The sequence below is a fragment of the Ursus arctos genome, unplaced genomic scaffold (genome assembly GCF_023065955.2).
Source record: "Ursus arctos isolate Adak ecotype North America unplaced genomic scaffold, UrsArc2.0 scaffold_5, whole genome shotgun sequence".
NCBI lineage: Eukaryota > Metazoa > Chordata > Mammalia > Carnivora > Ursidae > Ursus > Ursus arctos.
This window is the reverse complement of record NW_026623067.1, coordinates 22,452,691-22,475,173: the sequence shown is the minus strand read 5'-3', so window position 1 is coordinate 22,475,173 and position 22,483 is coordinate 22,452,691. Positions and strand designations below refer to the sequence as shown.

At 41.4% G+C, this 22,483-nt stretch overlaps 1 protein-coding gene across 3 annotated transcripts; it reads left to right on the top strand.

Moving 5' to 3' along the window:
• The first annotated feature begins 859 nt into the window (after positions 1–859).
• On the top strand, positions 860–17,209 carry LOX (lysyl oxidase). Of its 3 annotated transcripts, none has more exons than XM_026507824.4 (7): positions 860–2,010; positions 2,353–2,461; positions 3,851–3,988; positions 5,384–5,540; positions 9,146–9,241; positions 9,602–9,717; positions 13,617–17,209. In XM_026507824.4, exons 1-7 carry the CDS (start codon positions 1,386–1,388, stop codon positions 13,621–13,623), a joined length of 1,248 nt encoding a protein of 415 aa, XP_026363609.1. In that variant the 5' UTR covers positions 860–1,385; the 3' UTR covers positions 13,624–17,209. The 3 variants fall into 3 exon arrangements, with proteins under 3 accessions (XP_026363609.1, XP_057163057.1, XP_026363610.1); XM_057307074.1 differs by lacking the exon at positions 13,617–17,209 and adding an exon at positions 11,776–11,923 and having other exon boundaries at positions 1,014–2,010; XM_026507825.4 differs by lacking the exon at positions 13,617–17,209 and having other exon boundaries at positions 1,014–2,010; positions 9,602–11,923.
• Positions 17,210–22,483: the final 5,274 nt, after the last annotated feature.

Genomic DNA, 22,483 nt, shown 5'->3' with positions numbered 1-22,483 from the left:
GGAGTCCATCAAGCATCTCTTTCAAGTCAGCATTACCTGCCTCCTACCCATCTGCTGCCCATTCTTGGCTGGCCCTTCCCACTCCCCTGTCCTTACCATAATCTGAACCCCAAGGCTCTTTCTTCAGCAACCCCTTTGCTTACATTGGAAGATCACCCAAACATCATAGGATGTTATACTGACTTTTCAAAAATTTAACAAACGATGATTTAAGGTTTTTTTTTTTTCTTTAATCCGAAGTCAAACTTCCTCGGCAGATGTAGGATGAGAAAAGTCATGTAAAATGCTTCTTTGAAGCTGCTTCCAGAGTGCGATCCTAGGCAGACTTGGTATAGCCCCCTTTACTGAAATGTCCCGGTAGATACTGTCCGGATGAAAGAGGCTTCTCCACTTCCACTCAAAGTACAAACCAGGCCGGCATTTTGAAAAAGAGACAGGTTTATCCATCCCTTCAGTGTTAGATGGCTTTGTTCCCTGTAAAATTTCACTTTTGGTTATTAAAATATTCACTGTAGGAAACAAATTTGTAACCCATTTCTCATGTTACCTACACACAGAAAAACAAAATTTGATATCCTGGGGTTTATTTGCTGAGGGCGCTTCCCATAAAAGCGAGTGAGTATGCATTGAGAAATTTGTCTGGTTAACTCCTTATGGATAAACGTTAGTCACAAGCATCACTCCCCGCCCCCCTCCCCGACTCTCGCCCCCAGCACCCTCCCCACCTCCCGACTTCCCGCCTCTCCGGGGCTGGTGACCTAATAGCATTTTTCTTCATGCATATTTTGGCGTCGCCCCATGGCCTGGCTGCCTTCGCCTGTCTGAGTCTTTTGAAATTCCTGCATGTTCGCCCCAGATTAAGCCGAGTGTGTCTCAGGATGTGTGTTCCGTTTTGTTCTTTCCCCTTAACGCTCCCTGTGCAACGTGTCTGGGGGGAGGAGGACAGGACGGGGAGGGAGGGGCAGAGGCAGAGGCGAGGAGCTGTCCGCCTTGCACGTTTCCAATCGCATTACGTGAACAAATAGCAGAGGGGCTGCCGGGCCAGAACTGCTTGTGTAACTTTGCAAACGTGCCAGAAAGTTTAAAATCTCTCCTCCTTCCTTCACTCCAGACGCTGCCCGCTCGCCGGGGCCGCCGCGCCGCTCCCCGTCGCCTTCCAGGAGGACTGGGAAAGAGGAGGCAGTCGGGTGCCACGTCCCAGCAGCCGCCTTTACTGGACAAGGGTCTGCAGCCCACCCTTGGCACTGCTTGTAGGGACTGAGTTACCCGCGCTCCGCCCGCCTCCCTGGTTGAAGATTTCTCCCTCCTTCACGTGATTTGGGCCCCGTTTTTCTTTTCTGTGATCTACGTCCTCCCGGAGTGGGGACAATCAGGCAAAGGGAGCGATGCGCTTCGCCTGGACCGCGCTCCTGCTCGGGCCCTTGCAGCTCTGCGCGCTCCTGCGCTGCGCCCCGCCGGCCGCCGGCCAGCAGCAGCCCCCTCGCCAGCCGCCGGCGGCTCCGGCCGGCTGGCGCCAGAGGATCCAATGGGAGAACAACGGGCAGGTGTTCAGCCTGCTGAGCCTGGGCTCGCAGTACCAGCCGCAGCGCCGACGGGACCCGGGCACCACCGCCCCGGGCGCTGCCAACGCCGCAGCCCCGCAGCCGCGCACGCCGATCCTGCTGCTCCGCAACCGCACGGCGGCAGCACGCGAGCGCACTGCAGGCGCGTCGGGGGTCGCCGGCCGACCCAGACCCGCCGCCCGCCATTGGTTCCAAGCTGGCTACTCGTCGTCCGGGGCCCGCGACGCTGGGGACTCGCATGACAGCAACCGGACGGCGCCGGGAGACAGCCCGGCGCTCAGTAACCTGCAGCCGCCCAGCCGTGTAGACGGCATGGTGGGCGACGACCCGTACAACCCCTACAAGTACTCCGACGACAACCCCTATTACAACTACTACGACACGTACGAAAGGCCCCGGCCTGGGAGCAGGTACCGGCCCGGATATGGCACCGGCTATTTCCAGTACGGTAAGCACCCCCAAGTCGCAGGGAGCAGCCGCGCACCCCTTCCCCAACTCTGTGGGTCCCCAACGTGGCTGCCTGGGCGCGGCAGGCCTTAGTCCCCGCTGATCCGATCCCTCCCCCTGCGCCTGCAGAGGCAGCCCTGGAATCTGGTGCAAACCGCGCGCATGGCCCCTCCTGCTTTCTTTCCACTTTGCTTTGCAGCCCTGGGCGTCCCCCGTTCTCCTGCTACCCGCAGCCCGGTTGGGTGAAGGGTGAAGAGTAAGGGATACGGAGGGACCCGGGACCGGGGTAGGGGGCTCCGGGTTGTCTCACAGCTACCTACCCCCATCGCCTCCTGACGTTTAGGTCTCCCGGACCTGGTGCCGGACCCGTACTACATCCAGGCGTCCACGTACGTGCAAAAGATGTCCATGTACAACCTGAGATGCGCTGCAGAGGAAAACTGCTTGGCCAGGTACTGGCTGGGATCTCCGCGGCCTGGCTGCCCCATCTCGCTTCAGGCGCTGCTCCTGTGCCTGGTTCTGACCACTCGTGTTCCATGCAGACAAGAATTGGGAAATGGGGCAAGAGCTGGGAAGTGGAATGTGGGTTCCTGTGCACGCGGACCTGGATGGAGAGTTAACATTTTGAAGATTTCTCTGGGTTCTGCCTTTCAAACTGTGACACAAATCAGGGAGATTGGGAGCAAACTCTTATCCTGGAGAGCTGGGATCTCACGTTCTTTTTCCAAGATCCTCAAACTTTGGAGCCTATGGTTTCCCATAACTTTCTATTAAAGAACTGTACAATAACATGGAAAAAATATTGTAATGGAAGAGCTTGTTAATGACCCCTTAAAATACAGAGGGCTAACTTGCCAGTGGGGCACCCCTCATCAGCAAAGTTTAGGTTTTCTTCTTTTGTTTGAGGCCACACTTTAACTTAGTTGTTTTGATATTACTTCAGCCAGAATAAGAGCATGAGCAAGAGCTTTGTTTTTGAATCAGTCCTAAAATAAAATCATAGCAGTTTGGGGAATGGAATTCTCTGACTTTGCTCCTGGGAAACCAGCAGAGGGAGCAAAAGATGTTTTGATAGGTCTCATAAAATGTTTTTCAAGTGGAAAGTGAAAATACTCAACAGTATGTGAATGTATATTCACACAAAATATGTTAGGAGGGACAGAGTAATGTTTATCTGTTCAGCTGTATATTTCTCCCACTTTGACCCTTTATAACTGTCAGGCTAAAGGAAGAGAAGAAAGCTGAACTTACCATTTTCATTCTTGAGTCTTGCATCACTCGCTCTATTGCACTCCCTAGGATATTATTACAGTCATGCCATTGTTTTCAAGATAGCGAAGTTACAAAATTATTGATCTAATCTGGGTGTATGCTTCTGGAATTATTTCCCCAGTTTACATCTTAGGGAAGTGTTTAAGAAGAAACCTACTGCTGAATTCAAAATTCTTTGTAAGTACATAGGATTTTTAAATTTGGGATAATTTCTACTCATTCATGTGGTTAAACAAGAACTGATTATAAATGCAGAATTTACTTACCACATGTACATGCGTAATGCTAATTTTATTATGCTTTTTCACTTTTCTAACTGCAGATTAACACAGTTGTCATTCATTCACTCATTCAACAAATATTCACTGAACTCTGGCCACTTGCCAGGCACTGTTCTAAGACCTGGAGATTCAGCAATAAACAAAATAAGCAAAATGCCTCTTACAACTGATAGTCTACTTGGAGATGGGGGGTAGTTGCCATTATAAAATGGAAAAGATTTTCCTTGTAATTTGTCTTCAGTTTAATATCCTGTGACAGTAATAATGTTTTCTTTTTCAAAATCACAGCACAGCATACAGAGCAGATGTCAGAGATTATGATCACAGGGTGCTGCTACGATTCCCCCAAAGAGTGAAAAACCAAGGGACATCAGATTTCTTACCAAGCCGACCGAGATATTCCTGGGAATGGCACAGCTGTCACCAGTAAGTGGATGGGCCTCCTGAGTACTTCCGAGTTGCGTTTTCCTTTTTCAGGTAGTTCTTAATGTGCAAATGCAAAGTCTCATTTCTAGAATTTTCTCTGTGTAATGTAACATCATCAAGGGAGTCTATCTTTAAGAAAATACATCCACTACCAGATCCTGTTTTTAAAATGGAAATTCTAAGTCCAGCTCATTAAAACTGCTGATAGGATACAGCAATTGTCTTCACTAGAATTTTATTCCAGTATACTACAGGTAAGATTTCTAAAAAAGCTTGTTGTAGCCAAAATCATCTACAGTTAGTTAGCACTTTTTTAAAAAAAGATTTTATTTACTTATTTGAGAGAGAGGGACAGAGAGATTGAGAGAACCAGTGGGAGGAGGGGCAGAGGAAGCAGCAGACTCCCCACGGAGCAGGGAGACAGATGTGGGACTCGACCCCAGGACCCTGGGATCGTAACCTCAGCCGAAGACAGACACTTAACCAACGGAGCCACCCAGCACCCTAGTTAGCATTTAATAAAAACCACAAGTTGTTATCAGAAGGATTCATACACCAATCTCAAAGAAAGATAGAGATGATATACTCCATGAGCTGAGAAGGACCTACCTCTATCTTTTAAAATGCCTGTGTCAAACCCAGGGTAATTGTCTGGTCTGTCCTAAATTTAAAGATCTTTGTATAAGATGATTCTATAATTTGCCTTGGTAACTTGCCCAGGAATCTTGGTAATGCCGGGAAATCCCGCTGGATGCCCTGAAACCTTTGGCAATTTGAGCAGTTTTTTCTTGTTCTTTCCTTATGTGAGAAGATACACAGCTCAGCACCTTTCCTTTAATGAAATGAGAAAAGCAGATATGAACACCTAGTTTGCTGATAAAATAGAATTATTTTAAATAAAATTTTATACCAGTTAAATAATAATGGTGGAGAAAACATACCAGTACTTCTTTGCATTTTAGTAACGGTTTTATATTTTTTAAAAACCTCTCAGAAACCTCCCAAGAGTCATGTGCTCTTCTTTTATTTGGAATGAAACATCAGTACTGGCAGCCAAAAGAAACAGACTAGAGAGCATATGGCAGGTTTTACTTAAACACAGATAATTTAGTGTCTATTTCTATTTAATATTCAAAGATAAAACAGAGGGTATTGGAAAACAAAATACTCAAAATAAGTCCTTTTTTCCAAGAAGCAAAGTTAAAGGCTTACAATTTTGATAGATGACTGTTCCTGGGGGAAAAAAGCTAGCATGAATCTGGCTTTAAGAAGATAAACTGGATCTCAATTGTAATGTGAAAACAAGTGTGGGAGGCAGTGTGGAAGTCATCTAAAGTCCTCATGGCTTTCTCTGTATGTTACTGACCTCTGTCTCTGTGTTGTGCGGGGTATCAGACATTACCACAGCATGGATGAATTCAGCCACTATGACCTACTTGATGCCAGTACCCAGAGGAGAGTGGCTGAAGGCCACAAAGCGAGCTTCTGTCTTGAGGACACATCCTGTGACTATGGCTACCACAGGCGATTTGCATGTACTGCGCATACACAGGTGGGTTGGCCCCCTGACGTCAGGAACCCATAGGCTTCAGAGAGAAAATAGTGTGGTCTTCTCTTTTCTTTCCTCCTGCCAGTCTTTTATAAACTGATTTTGGGGGTCATCTAGTCAAGATGGAAAATAATTAGGAAAAGGAAGCTGGTCGCTTGATGATTCAAATTATTATTAATTTATTTATTTTTAGAGAGGGCGAGAAAGGGTGGGGAGGGGCGGAGAGAGAGAATCTCAAGCAGACTCCATGCCCAGAGTGGAGCCTGACATGGGGCTTGATCTTGCAACCCTGAGATCATGACGTTAGCCGAAATCAAGAGTCAGACACTTAAGTGACTGAGCCACCCAGGCGCCCAGATTCAAAGAATTTCATCATCATAGAAGGTCAATGTGTATAATTGCTATGTTCCACAGTGAAAGCAGTGGTTTAGTCCCTGAACAAATCTGACTGATTTCCAGTATCTGCACTCATTCTGTACTCTTCAAGTGGCTTCGCAAATAACGGTGGCGAAGACACTTCTGTTTTCTCACCTTCAAAACCATTCCTCCCTTCATCTCTTAAGCTACAGAGAGAGTAGTGATTGGGGTTAGCCAAAGAGAGAACCTAAGTTTCTTAAAAAGCACTTTAAAACCAGTCTCTTTCAAGCATGCAAATGGGAGCAGAAGGACACAGTTTCTCTCTCCACGCATTATGTAGTTAAACCTACAGTATAATTGATGTCAGATGTCCTTTGGATGGATTTTTAAAAATAGTGCTGACCTAAGCAGTGTGCATGTCTTATAATGGGAAAATGTGTGTCAGTTAAAAGCCAGGCCAGTATTTCCATAAGAAATTCTCCTGTGTAAGAGGACGTTATAATTTTAGTCCAGCCGGAATCTTGGCAAGGAGCAGTGAACGTACATAACGCAGGGCACAAAGGGATCAGCAACTGGCATCTGGCATCTCGGGGAACAAATTCCAGGGCTGTGGCAGGAAGCTTTTTAGTGACCAAAATGTTACCACTGCTTCTTTCTCTGAACTTAAAACATCAGAGCAATTGGAGGGGGGAAAGGTTCAATTCCACATGCTCTGGGGGCAGCACATAATCTTTAACTAAAAGTTGATGCAACCTACCCACACATTACACATATGTGGGCAGAGAGATTCCCTTTTCGCTCGGTGATCTCCACAGTGGCTGCCTGCCTATGCAGGGGCCCTGGAGTTTATTCTCTCCATGTAGAGAAAGAGGCACTCTGGACAGCTCTCTGTTGAAATAATTGAATTTAGGTCTATAGGTATTTATCGAGCTTCTGGTCTTCCAATTCCTTGGGGTGACCCCACTTCATTTTCTATGGTAGCTTTCTTATTAATCATCTTCTATGTCCTATTTACACTGTTCACCAGGTCTTGCATTGCAAGTGGTTGACGTTTTCGTGTTTTTCACTAGACTGGTGTTTCTCGAACATGGACTTCATTTAAAGGGGCAAAACAACCCTCACAAAGCCCCAGTGTTGACTTAGAATTAAGTGTATGACAATGTTGTTTGAATGTATCCAAATATAAAAGTAGATACAACTTCCTTATATCTATATTTCATATAACTCCTAAGTTCTCAGATAACAAATTTACAATGTCAACATATATGAAACAAGAAACACATTAACCTCATTGATTTAATGTAACCATCGTTTCTCATTTGCTAAAACCAAACAGCTAATTTAGACAGCACTGGCTAAGGTTCTACACTTCTTTTTCTTTCTTTTTTTTTTTTTAAGATTTTATTTATTTGAGAGAGAGAAAGAGAGAATGAGTTGGGGGGTGGGGAGAAGGAGAAGCAGATTCCCCACTGAGCAGGGAACCTGATGCCAGGCTCTATCCCAGGACCCTGAGATCATGACCTGAGCCGGAGGCAGACACTTAAACATCTGAGCCACCGGGGCGTCCCAAGGCTCTACATTCCATCTGTTTTTAAAGTTTGACTTTGAATACAGGACATGCCTGTTTTTTCAAAAGCCTTAAAAATTCCTATTTTTTGTGCACTAGTTCAAATAATCAAAGTTAAAACTTAACTTAAATCCTTCCAACTGGAGTACCAATTTCAGCACTCTTTAGAGCTCTTTTGTTCCCTTGAAGGTACAATGAGCATTGTGGCATTGTTTAAACAGTCTTAAATACGCAGCTCATCCAATGAAAGGACATGTTACAAAGCCATGGGAGGTGGTGGGACCGGCTATTCCTGGCAGTAGCAACAATTACAGTAGCTAGCGCTTACTGAGTATCTAGTATGTGCCAGAATCAGGATTAATGTGCTAGGCCCAGAAACTGAAAAATCTTCATATGGTTCTCCCTGCAGTGGCACAGGTACTTTTGAGTGTGGCCTGTCTGTGCCACTGTGCGCTGTGTCAGAGCATAGTGCTGTGCCATTCTTCCCCACTCCAGCAAGAGCCACACCAGCATTGCTAGAACACGATTAGAGGATTTTGGCGTCTCTTTGGCAACCAAAGTGATCTTAAGCACCAAAGAAATTTTGGGGGCTGAAATGATATGGCAGTAATGACTTAAAATGATTCTAGCATATGCTTTTAAATTTACTTTAGATTAGTATTAGAGTGAAAATACAACCATTCAAACTTCTCAAGAAGAACTAATGGAATCAAGAATATACCTACAGACTCCAATCTGAGCAAATTTCCCCAGACTGTAACTTTCTGGAGAGCAAGGACCCGATCTTATTGGAATTCTTCTCCTCCCTGCCTGTAGAAAGCACTCATTTCTTTATGGAAGTGAGTATCTTAGCGAGTGGAGTGATGTGGCGGCATTCATTTACTGAGGCATACATTCATCCCTTTTATTCAATAACCTATTTCAGTGGCAATGCGAGAGAGAGAATAGTGTGGTGGTTAAGAATAGGGACCCTGGGCCCCGAACATCTAAACTCAAAACCAGCTCAGCCACTTACTAGCTGTAGTGACTCATTTTCCTCACCTGCAAAATGGGGATAAGAATAGTACCTATCTCATGTACTTGTAAAAATTGAATTTATAGATGTAACATGTTTAAAATTTTTCCTGGCACATACTACCTACTTTATAAACATTTCCTACTCAAAAATGCAACGAAGATTCCACCCTAAGGGAGTTTCTAATCTCTAGTTAGATATATTCTTATATGGTACCGTTACAAGACAGAGCATTAGAGGAAAACACTATAGAATTGGGGCATTCAGAGTAAAGGAAGGTAATTTCCCAGAGAAAGTGGGAAAGGTTGTACTGAGGACATGAGAGCTAGGTGGATGACTACACGGCCTTTATTCCCGAACTGGTGATATTTTAGAATTTTGGTGGAGGCCTATTCTGTCACTTAAGATTGTATTTATCACTGGTGATTGATGACACTTTTAAGAAGCTAGATGTACTACTACTTATATTAGTCCTGTATTTTTTTTAGCTGGAGGTGCTATAAGGCTGAGTAATATATACTTCTCAAAGGAGATGCAATATAAGTATAGTTTTATGTCAAACTCTTGTAAGTACTAACTTAAAATTTAATTTGCAAATAATAAGCACATTCTTTCGTATACTCTAACCACATACCATCTTTTTACATTTTGAAATTTTTTTTGTTGTAGGGGTTGAGTCCTGGCTGCTATGATACCTATAACGCAGACATAGACTGCCAATGGATTGATATTACGGATGTAAAACCTGGCAACTACATTCTAAAGGTAGAGACCTTTGAAAATAGAAACCTTTCATTTGTTTTGACTGCAACTCAATGGGCTTCCCCTTCTGAATAGAACATTAAATAATCACAATCCTGCAAGCAATTCTATGTCTCCTAGAAATATTTCTAAACCAACCTACCTATATGAAAAAAATATTTTAAGGAACTTCAGGGGAAAATATAGAGAGTCTCCTTCTATAACTTCTCCAGAATTTCACCACTTGCCTTACTTTTAAAATCCCCTCCCTGGCTTGATTTAGTTGAAGCATTTCCTTGTTCTAGCCCTGTGCAACTAGGAAGAAATTAACCAGCAAACACTGCTGATGAAATCTGAAACATGGATGATGTTTACGTTGCCTAGGTCAGTGTGAACCCCAGCTACCTGGTGCCTGAATCGGACTATACCAACAACGTCGTGCGCTGTGAAATCCGCTACACGGGACACCATGCGTATGCCTCCGGCTGCACAATTTCACCGTGAGTTCTGTTTGCCTAGCTTAGTAATTCTCTTCTCAAAGAGTTTTAGTTCACTGACAGGCATTATACATGTGTCTGTTTCTTTTCTTTTCTTTAAGTTAAGATTTTTATTTTTGTTTATTTGAGAGAGAGCGAGCGCGAGAGAGAGAGCGTGCACAAGAGGGCGGAGGGGCAGAGGGAGAGGGTGAAGCAGACTCCCCGCTGAGCAGGGAACCTGACTCTGGGTTCAATCCCAGGATCCTGAGATCATGACCTGATCAGGCAGATGCTTAACTGACTGAGCCACCCAGGCGCCCTTACATGTGTCTGTTTCTACTCCTACTGCAGCTTCCTTGTAAAATGGTCCATGCTATCACATAATTAGAGCTGATTTTTCTTTGATGATGCTAGAGAAGGGGTGGGGAGATGTACTCAGGTTTTTATCATCCTAAAGCTTAGCTTCTGAGACAAGACAAACACACAGAACACACTGTTTACCCCGAAAAGCCCGTGTGGTGGCTAAGTATGTAAAACATGCCATATGCCATGTGGATGACCTTGCGGGATCCCAAACAGTTGGATTTCCTGTCTCTTCGCCAGAGTCCGTGAAGCAGCTCTGAAGAAATTCCTAGAGTTCTTTAAAGTGCATTTTGAAAATCATTGCCTTAAAGTACTCCATGGAAGAGGTCAGACTGCCTGTTCTGTAGAAACCAAGATATTACAAATTTGAGTTCTAAAACCACAAGGACTAGAAAAATACCCTAGAAAAAGGAGGGGTGTGTGGAGGTTCTGCCATCATTTGCCTAGCCCCAAAACCCTTCCTTGAATGAAATCTAAGAGGGAATCCCAGCACACGAATATCAAAGGGGTGATGCTGTGATGAGAGTCACCGGAGCAAAATCAGGGGGTTTGAGTGGCTTGTCTCTGTCCTCCTCCGTCCTCTAAGCCCGGCCTGCTCTAGTGTTGGTGGGTTGGCGAGCCTACCCCCTGTGCTACCTGCGACTGATCCCAACTATAAAAACACCATGGGAATGATGCTGAACATGCATCAATGTGGGGAGGCACCAGTGCCTCCAGGGTCACACGGAGACTTGTCACAGAGCTACACCAGCAACTTGCTCTTAACACACATTTCTCCTGGATACACACACCAGGGAAGGGGTTGGCTACATGTACATCTGTCGTCTGTGGGATTTCCCAAACTCACCTCAACCTAGTTGTGCAGATTCTTCCCCACCCCTGGGCTCCTGGCCGGGGGGAGTGTGAGGCTTCCACAGAGCAGTTGGGTTCCATGGACACGGCCATGCACTGTGGCTTGGGCTGCATTCACCTTGCAGGGAGCCTTTTCATTCTTCCGTAAAGGAGGTGAGCCTGTGCTTGACAAGTGTCATCATAGCTCTGGGGATAGATGCAGCCTAGGACGGCAAAGGGACAGCACCAAAAAAAGATCATCAAATGTATTTTTCTGAACGTGCCCACCATGCAGAAAACTTGGCTGGGTTTATGGCCCATATTGTGTGGAGCTGATCAAAGTATAAATGAAAATCCTCAGCACGTCAGTGTAATTGAAGCTAAAATAAACGAAAATAATGTAAAATACATGGATTAATTAATTTCCCTTAATTTTTAGGATTCCTTATTCACTCATTCTCTGTATTTACTGGCATTCTCACATTTGCACTGTGTATTTACTGAGGTCCTACACTAGGTATTAGAGAGTAAGGCAAAGATAAATATGATTTCTGACCCTTTACTGTTCCCTTATAGCAGTATTACAATAACTCTCAATTAATTACTTGTGAACCTCCTGTATAATGTTTGTCTCTTATCCACTTTGACATGGCTGGGACCTAGACTCTTGTCCACCCCTGTATCCCCAGGTACAGGCCTGCCACTGTCTAGCCTCTCATTCAACACTCGAAGAGTAGAGAAATGACCCTCTCTTTCAGGGAATTTAGAATGTGGAATTGAGAGGCCAAGAGCAATACACCTATGACTGTAGTAGAGAGACAATATGAAAATTCTATGAGGGGTAAGATAAAATGCAGGGGAAACAGAAGGACCTCTGCTATCATCTAGGTGACCCCCAAGTGTGACAGCTGACCTTGCAGTAAGAACAGGTCTGGAGATGTGACTCTTGTGGCATAGAATGTTCATGAGCAGAATCTACTGAATTGGATATTGCCAGGTATCTAGAACAAATAAAAATCATTATATTGCTCCAACACAGAGTTGTTCTTTTCTTTTCTTTTTTTTTTTAACAACCAGCTGTCACTGACTGTAACTAAATTTCAGAGTGGTTGAGGTAAAACTTTAATAAGCAATATAGATCAGATGGAAATATGGGAAGGTGAAAGGACCCATAGCAATTTGTAATCAAATAACAAGATCCAGTCTATGAGTGGAAACTAATGGGAGATGAGCAAAGACCTTGAGAGAGGAATCCTCACCTTCAGGAGAATGATGCCTGCCTCCTTTATTTTGACTTTCGCTTCTGGTCTCCCTTGCTAGGCGTTCAGAGGAAGGAGAGGTTTCCTCTGGCTGAGATTTAGGAGTGGCTTTAGGACAGCCTATGAACTACGCCTTGAAGGCTGAGGAGGATTGCACTGGGGGCCGTTAAAGAAGGACATGCCAGGAGGAGTCAGCATCACTGGCCACCCCATGGCAGGGAGAAACTACAGGGCATATTTGGAAAACCAAGTCTTCTAGTGTGGCTAAGGAGTTAAGATTTGGGCGAAAGGGATGGAAGAGTAAGCTGGGACCAGATCAAAGGGAGCATTGAAGAGCAAGCTAAAAAGTTTGAACTTCATTCTGAAGGCCATGGGGAGTCTTTGAAGTTCCTTGAGCAAGGACTGTAACTTGCCTAAAAACTGTGTGGTCAGTCTGGTGGCTCTGAGAGCAGCACGACATGTGATTCCCTTGGTAATGTTATTGTACCTTTTTAACTTTTCAAGACATATCATCCCTCAGTTCACTCACTGTTTTCATGCTAATCACACACTGGAGAACATTCCACTGGTGCGTAAAAACTCCCCAGGAGGAAAGGGTGTGCCTTTGATATATCCACTCTCCCTCTTTTTTTTAAGATCTGTTTATTTATTAGAGAGAGAGTATGTGAGTGAGTACTCGGTGCACGCACATACGCACTGGGGCAGTAGCACAGGGACTGAGAGAATGTCAAGCCGACTCCACATTAAGCCAGAGCCCAATGCAGGGCTCAATCTCAGGACCCTGAGATCAGGACCTGAACTGAAACTAAGAGCTGGATGCTTAACCACCCAGGAGCCCCACCTCTGTTCCTCTTTTTCCTCATTGTCAACAAAATGTTTTATGATTCTACAATTAAGTTCTCCTCTCATAAAACTTAATATTCGGAAATGGCTGGTTTGTGATTTGGACTGCTTAGTTTCTTTACATGGGGATCTATGATCACAGTATAAACACCATGTTGGACTGGTTGGCTTTGACTCAGTCTCCGCCTATTAAGGCATCCATCTACATCCAAAACCATGCTGGGAAAGGAGCAATGTGAGACAGTGCAGAGGCCACGGATCTGCTTCCAGATGGACACGTCCCACTCCACGGAGTGAACACGCTCCATGGAGTGAACTCATCTGGACAGAGCTGCTGGTCCCCTATGTCCTGCTTTACCCTTGATTACTTCAGAGGCTGCTTCTTTTAACTGGAAACATTAAGTCTGTAGGTATCAGGCACAGACTTTTGGCAGCTAACGTAGTCTCTTCCTTCAAATCATTATTAAAATAATGTATTAGTGGGTAATTTCATGAGGTGACTATTGTGTAGGCATAGGGAAATTGCTACAGATTTTTTTTTAAAGGGTCAACATTAAGCTTGTCTACTGTACTCATTCATAATATTATCAAGTTAATAGTTTGTCTTATTTTGTTTTCTTAATCTAGGTATTAGAAAGCAAGCCAAAACTCCCAATGGATAAATCAGTGCCTGGTGTTCTGAAGTGGGAAAAAAATAGATTAACTTCAGTAGGATTTATATATTTTGAAAGAGAGAACAGAAAACAACAAAGGAATTTTTGTTTGGACTGTTTTGTAACAAAGCACATAACTGGATTTTGAACATTTAAATTGGCATTACTTGGGAAATCGTTACTATTATTCCTATTACTTTGTGAATGAACACAGTGTTTCCATTCTGTAGATGCACACTTTGGCTCTTTGAAGGAGATCCAAATTTCTTATGCTCCTTTGGAAATTGTAGTGTAAAAGGGAAAATAACATTTCAGTGAATGAGCCAAAATTACTATTAACTGAGAATTTTCTTAACTTCAGTGAACCATAACAATAACTGGCTTGTCTTTGTCTTAGCGTAGATTAATTTAGAAAGGAGGCTCCTACTGTTCAAATAGATACAGACACATTTGGTGCTGAGGAAGGAACAAACATTACCATTGGCGTCAAGAAATATTACTATATAGCAGAGAAATGGCAATATATGTACTCAGATAGTTACATCCCTATATAAAATTTTATGTTTACATTTTAAAATTAGTAAACTCCTGTCTTTCTGCTAAGTGTACAATTTCATCCTGACTTAAGTCAGCTTTTGTTTTGGAACAAATTAAGTAATTGAGCTGCCCAACTCCTGTCTGACATTCGTTGATGCTGCCTCAATTCTTTAATTCTTCTGTGGGCAGAGACCTTTTAAGTGGCATTCTCAAAATCACCATTCTGGGGACTGGTGTATGGAGGATAACTTTGTCTATGGGAAGTCATTCTGATGATAGATGTGATATATTCAGAGAAACTATGTGTGTGTTTAAGTATGTAGAACAGTTAACTGAAAAATTTTCCTGGTTGACATAAAAATCATACAAACAAGTCCCCCAAACCACATGGAACTGTCTCTCAAATACTTTAAAACATTAACGAAAAACATCTTAGGATTTTCAACTTTTCAATATTTTTTTCTAATGTTCAGCTTTAAAATGAAGAATGCTAAAAAAAAATTTAAATTATCCAGAGTACATAACATAATATCTGGATATAGGAACATTATCAGGTCATCCAGGAATCAGTACTACATGTTTTTTTTCTTTCCGTGTGTCTAAAGTATAAACTAAATTAGCAAAGCACGTAACAGTACATAGTTGAGGGGTTGGTGAATAAGGGAAAAAAAAAAAAACTTTCCATAAAACAAACGACTGTGCTGCATAATGAGACAGCTGTGATTTTATTTTAAAACTGTGAAACCACGTGCCCCAATGAAATTTGGAAAACTCCTTTTTTCCCTAGTTCCAAAAGATGCAGAGAGAAATCAAATGACACTTTCAAGTTAGCGGTACTTAGGCAGAAGTCTTCCTACATTACCCAGTATTAAAATCTCAAGTGAGGGATTTCTAGTTTGGTAGAATTTAAAAGTGAGTTGGCATCCCTGTGTCGTATATCAGAGAGTTGTGAAGTCAACAGCAACTACTAAGAGTCGTCCCGCAATCACTAGTGCCTAGTGCAGCAAGAGGGGCTAGAGATGGACAGTCACGCGGGGGTGGATACCGTGCTCACCTGCCAGGACACACACTTAACGACAGAGAATGCAGCTCGATAGAGACCCAGAACTTTCATTGAGCTAGTATCTGAGCTATGGAGTAGCTTCTTTGATGTACCTCTTTGCCTTAAGTTGCTTTTTTAGTTTTAAGACTGTAGAATGATCCTTTCAAGTCATAATCTTTTCTAATAGAGATATTTTAATATACTTGCTTTTTTTTAAAAAAACAAAACTACTGTCAGTATTAATACTGAGCCAGACTGGCATCTACACATTAAGGCCTATCATTTCATTGAGATTCTTACCCCTGTAAAAACTGAATTATGGCCTTTGGACACATATGAGAAGACATTTAGTATCATTCACTGGGCCTTCCATCTGTCTGTCCACCCATCACCATTTGACATATCAGCCACTTACATGCTAGGCCTTGCGATAAAAAAAAACAAACAAAAAACTGTCCCCTAACCTCAATAAGTATTAAAAATGTCAGTATTACCCTTTAGGTTCACCTTATTTCATTTTTAACAACTATAAGTACATGTCTAAAAATTTTCTATTTTTAGCACTATTGTTTTTCATGACCATATTTTATTTTAAAAAATAAGTTAAAATAAATAGTTATATGCATGTATGTGTTACTAATAATTAAAACTATATTTTCGATCTTTGAAATGTCTGCCTCTTAAATATAACACCTACTATTTGGTTGATTCTGAAAAAAAAAAATGTTTCAATTAGGAGGCTAAAGATTCTTGCTTATTCCTTATGTAAATATTCCTTCCTCCCACTACCCCTACACACTCCCAAAGAACTCCCAAGTATTGATTTAACACTCAATATTTTTGAACCTCAAGGGATCTCTCCTTTGAATAACCACAAAAACTCGCATATAATGATTAGCTGGTAAAAGTCATCCATGAATAAAATTTAAATAAAAAACCTAATCCAGTCTTAGCAAATTCCACATAAAATATTTTTACAATAGGAAGTAGAAATAATCCTAAGAATGCTGAGTACTGAAAAGGGACTGGCTTTCAGACTAATAAAGACTCTGAAAAAATGGGCTAAATAGGAACATAATTTATTGGCTCATTCCATATGCCATATTAGTGGCTTCATAATTATTCAGATTAAAGATGTCTCGACCTTTGAGGCTAGGATTCAGTCTCCCCACAGTACCATAACATGCGAATCCACACGTATCCACAAGAATCCATTGCCTATTTCCAGGAAATCTTTATATTTTTACATAGTAATTTTGTTCACAATCTCTACCTAATTATTCACTAGGTATTATTTGTAATAATGAACAATTTTTTCTCTCTCTGAAATCTCATAGGATAATCACACTTAGAAACATCCCCGATGCTCAGATTCTGGGGAAAATGCAGTGCACTAAAATGATCATGACACTGAGAATTCATCTTCAGCAAACTTCTTGAAAATACAGACAATATTTTGTGTTAAAAATAACTTGTTTTGATATTAACCGTATAGTCACTGATATGTAAAAAAATTACCCTTTTTCTATATTTTTTATGTTCAGAATTCATATTCACAATCAACATACTCAATCAACAGCTCGATTTCATTACCAACTACCAAAAGTCCTGGGCCACTTTTGAACACTTAAAGCATTTCATTTATCTTTCAAACCAAAATGGTGCTGAAATATTTCAACTTGAATGTAAAATGTATTAAGCCTTAGCTCACAGGATATAAACTTTTAATTAATATATAACTGCTTGCTACGAACTAAGTGACATGTGATCTGGTATTGTAATACTTTTAATGAAGTTCTAATTTCTTCCAAATTTTTCAGGTAACCTATTTGTAAAACATTTGTAACTTTTTTGAAGAGCTCTTATTTTAAATGCCCAGACACTGGCTTTATATTCTTCTTTACACTCTCACATTCTTTTATTATATGCTTATATAATGGATTGCAAGATTATGTAAAAAATGCCTTGAATAAATGATTTCAAGTGTCTGTAGTGGTCATTTGTTTTAAGTATAAATAAATGACAGGACTTTCATTTTAGGTTAAAATCTTAAAACCACATCTAGGGTTGGTGGTTTTGCTTAACTGCCTTTTGTATTAACAAACTGTTTAATGAGCTCACGTGACTTGAAACTTGTTTTTGATGAATAGAAATCTAGCTGATGTCTCTTTCTTTTTTAAGAGAGGGAGGGGGGAGGGGAAGAGGGAGAGAGAGACACCTTAAGGTTCTCTTAAGCATGGGTGTGGAGCCCGATACAGGGCTCAATCTCACAACCCTGAGACCATGACCTGAGCTGAAATCAAGAGTTGGATGCATAATCGACTGAGCCACCCAGATGCTCCTCTAGCTGATGTTTTAAAAAGAAACTCATACATGAATGGACCCTAACCTCTGTCACCATCACCAACAACTTCTAAGGATGCAGAGCACGCATTATGAGAAGAACCACACTCTGATTAGGGTTTATAAGAAGTACACATGAGCCTAAATACTCAGGGGACTTATTCCGACTCAAGCTACCAATTATTTATAAAAAGAGAACCACTGCTATCACAATAATCCTTACCTAAATGTGTACCAGATTAGCCCGGAAATTGGTGACCTGGAAAGGCAAACAGGCCCCAAACTGTGGGCAAGTGCTTTGGGGGGACAATTTGCAAAATTACTTCACAAAAACAATTCTCCTTTAACAAGTTCTTGCAGGTAAAACAGATGTAGGCCTGTGGCTCGCAGTTTGCCAATCTGAGTTGTACGGTATCTGTGACATCACCAATTTTGTGCTTCCCTCGCCTGCTCAAGGCAAAGTACCTGAACCTACTTTCATTATTAATGAAAAGATGATTTCTTTTGTTTCATTAGTGGTCAGTGTTTTAAGCACTGTTCATTCAACCAAAAGCTCATAAACCAAAGACAGGGGAGGGAGGGTCTTCCCTTCTGTTAGCAAACTTGACTGCCTTATGTTACTCATTTATTAGTATTTCTAATCCTTGCCACAGATGTTAGTAGAGGATTAACACAGAGGTTGAATAATCACTTAAAACATGTATAGAGGAATTCCAGTTTCACAAGATATGCTACTCAGAAGAATCGCATAGAAAAATAGGTATGGGAGATGTTATCTCTGTGGTGGAGATTCCCAATACATATTACCATGTTAAAGAATCTCAGATCCCCTGAGGTAAAGAAACCACTTTGTCTGTGCTATTCAGTGTTTTTCAAACTTGTTTTGCCACAAAAATCTTTTTTTTTTTAAATGACACTCATTATTCTGTTAAACCATTTATTTTGGAAGACTTTGGGAAATAACATACTAAGTAATTATCAGTTCATAAAAATGAGGTAATTTATAAATTAATTAAAACAAATATATGATACTAGTAGTATTTCGACTATGGGACACAGAAACACCTAAAGCCCACTAACTTACTGCTTGTCTTGCGTTCTAAAAGCCTAATGGTTAAATAGGATCCTTGTGGAAACAATAATTTCAGTCTCCAAATCATGTTCTAGTTTAGAAGGAAATATAGATCTTTCCTATTTGTCAGATAACGTAAATGCTTTATGTACTCCTTATTAAAATCTCTCCTCTCCCAGATAGTAGTAGTTTATAACATTCGGGGTGAATCAATCATTTTCTTCATGGTTCATTCATCTTGTATAACTGAAATAATTTTGTTATATGTAACAGCATAATTTAAGTAAATTTCAAGTAAATCTTAGTACTTCTCACAGTGGGCAGGGAAAAACAAGATTGGAAATGAATGACTTGGAAGGATATACGCATATATTTATAACTTGCTGCCAATAATTTGCTACTTAATGAAGGGTAATAGGCACCGAATCTAGAGAGAGAGAAAAAATAAAGGCACAAACCCAAAGGTGAACCATTAATACAATGACCAAGGATGTGCCTATGCCACTGTGAGAAAGAGAACATTGCTAGTTCCCAATTTCTTAAATACCAAATCAAGCCAGACTTGGTGACAACTGTATAATTAACAAGTAATGACAGAGACTGATAAGAAACAACTCCTTTTTGCAAATGATTCAAATAATATTGGATCTTCATTGCACTTACCTTTATTGAACCAACGCAGAAATTTGGAGCCTGACAAATGTGGTGCCAATGTTACCAGTATTACAACCAGTCACTTGCAAACAGGCGAATTATACCACTGTTAGACAGCAAACATCAGAGTCAACTATTTTCAGTTATTACAATGACATTACTTTTTTTAGAGGGACGGTACTAGGAAAAAAAAAACTTTTTTAACAATCTATAGTTGGGTTTCCGCTGGAGCTAACATTCATGGATGTATCAACAATCTGTAGTTGTGATCACTTCATTTTTGTTTTAGGGCTCTATGGTTTCTGGTAACAGAAATATATCTTAAACTTGCTTAGTCTAAAAAAGAACTCATAGACTCATGCAACCAAAAAGAGGAAAGAAAAAGTTAGGGTTTGCCTAAGGAGCAGATGTTATCAGGAAATCAAACACCATCAACGCCACATTCTTACCGCCTTTTCTCTGTTTATTTGTGTGTCAACTTCATTCTCTTGGTTTAGTTTCTCCATGAGGATGGAAACCATGTTGCTTACAGATAACACATTTGGGTGCACATCTACCTGGCTTGTTGATCAGAAAGGAAATAGTATTCATCTATAGCTCAAATTTGAAAATCCAGAGGACAGCATTTCATAGGCTCAGACTCCATCATGTGCCAAACCCAGACCCAGTTAATGTGGATATTATGACGGGTCCAGATTGAGTCAAGTGCTCGTTCTTATTCAATCACCAAAGTCAAGGATACATGGTCAAGTAAGAGAATGGCTGCTCCCACCCAAACACGTGACTGCATTTTGGCTTTATGTGTGGGTGTGAAAGGAAAGTGAGGGAAAAGAAAATGATTACTCCAGAGGTAGGGGGTGAATTATTATGGGTATTGTCAATGAGAAGATTACTGGGAGCCAACAAGCCACCCTATTTATGTCTAACAAAAAGATTAACAAAATCAACATCTATATAGCACAACTCATGACCTTTCCTTCCAGCTACTCATTCAACTGATTTCTGTGAAGAAAACCCCATATTATCAGCATCTAAGGGCTGATTTTTACTCCAGAAGGAAGTAATTCCATCCTGCTCTCCCTTTCAACACTACCCACCTTCCCTACTGGCAGGTCTAAACAGCCTGCTCACTCTCACCCCACCTTCTGTGTGTCATGAAGTCTTAGGGCATTTCAGAAAGGAAGCTCATTCTTTTCAGTGAGAAGACTTTAGTTCTTTCTTATCCAAACACTCACACTGGAATTGTAAAAAGAAGGGTCAACCTAGAGAGAAAAAGGGAAAAGAACAAGAGGAAAAGCCATTGCTTTAAGGTTTTGCTCCTCCAGTTGCTACCCATTCCCACTGACACCTCTCCCATCCTTCTATCCTGTTGTTAATCCTTCAGCATCAGTGAAAGGCTCTCTCAGGCAGGGGTACCTTGGGGAGGGGGCATTGCGCTTTTTATTTCTATGAGTTACATTGTGCTTTTAACACAGTTATAGTCCCTGTAGCATGGGTACAGTTCAATGGTAGAAAAAATACAGAGGGAAAACTCAGAAAAAAGCACGACAAAATTCCACGAACAACTGCAGTGGTAATGAGAGGCTTGGGTGAGAGGAACTAGCAGTCAGCTATGCTCAGCCCTCTCTCAATATTCTAGAGTTCACACTGTTCTTTTAAATCCAGGGTATAGAAAAACTGACATGTGGTTGATGCTGGGGTGAGGCAGGGGTGATACACAGGTAGGGCAACTCAACCCAGAGGTGTCCGAACCTGAGTCTAAGAGCATCGGTGATTCGGCTAAATGTGCTTTGCAGATGAGAGATCTAAGGAGATGAGGTCAGAGGATGGGAACAAAAACATACACGTGGTGCGGCTTCTTCCCTAATTTAGGCAACCTGCTCTCTGGAAAATGCCCTACCAAGCCAAGATTGTGTCCAAGGTCCAGGCTTACCAGGGATGCTTTTTAGTCCCCAGGGAGTTGTTCTGTTATTGTTTCAGAGTTCGAGAAGGCTCATCAGGAGCAAGGCACACATAGCTTTATCCTAGCCCCCACGTCCCCAATTTTCCCAGGAGAATACTCTGAATATTAGAGCTTTGGGGAAAAAAAATGACATATTCTCCTTTCCTCTCTCCTCATGCACAGGATTTCACAATTCAGCTACAGGGGTCCTAGGGGATTCTTTCTCAGTGATCAACAAGAGCTCAGCGTGAATGCTTTAACCTCGGACACTGGTCTCATTTCAATCTGCTAGGGAAAAAAAAAACAAACTAAGAATCCAAGACTTGAACTTCACCCTATCAGAAGACTTTGGATCTTTACTCAAAATCTATTTCCATCCTGTTTCCACTTAAATTACTTAAGTCGGTGGCCGTCAATCAATAATGCCCACTGAGATAACCACTAAGGTGATAGTTTTTTAATATCAGCAAAACTCTAGTTAGTATTTAAACTTCAGAAACTGTCTCATAACTTTTTTTTTTTTTTTTAAGTTGGTTCGTTTAAATCAGGATCAAACAAGGACCACACATCGAATTTGGTTATTATACGTTTTCAGTCTCTTTAGAATACATATATTTCCCTTTCATCATTTTTCCTTTGTCTTACTATTAATGTGTATGAAAAAATAGGGATTTTTAAAGAATACCTATTGTCTCAGAATTTTCCACATTCTAGATTTTGGAGTCTGTATCCCGGTGGTGTCATTTAGTCCACTCCTCTGTTCTTTGTATTTCCTTTAAAAACTCAAGATCTAGAGAATTGACCAGATACAGGTTAGGTTTGATTTGGGAGAGCAGGAAGACTTGCGAGGTGGTGGTATCTCCTTCACACCTGCATCATATGAGGAAGGCCAGGACGTCTGTCTTTTTGTGATGTTAACATTAATCGTGGGTTCCCTGCTATCAGTCTGATCCATCCACTGTAAAATTCCCCAGCACATTTTCACCTATTCATTTTAGCAGCCATTAATGATCACTGCCAGATCCAATCTCAAATGATCAGAATCACTGATTTTTTTGAAGAACTGAGAGTATTCCATAATGGCACATAATGGTTTTTCATTTGAAATGAACTACTTGTTTCTTTCATTAACACACTTTATTCAATTAAATAACATTTAACATGAAACTTGATAACTGACCTTTTTTTCCCCCTCCTTTTAGTAATTTGAGATAATTCTGGAACCTTATCAAAGACATTTAAGGTGCTATG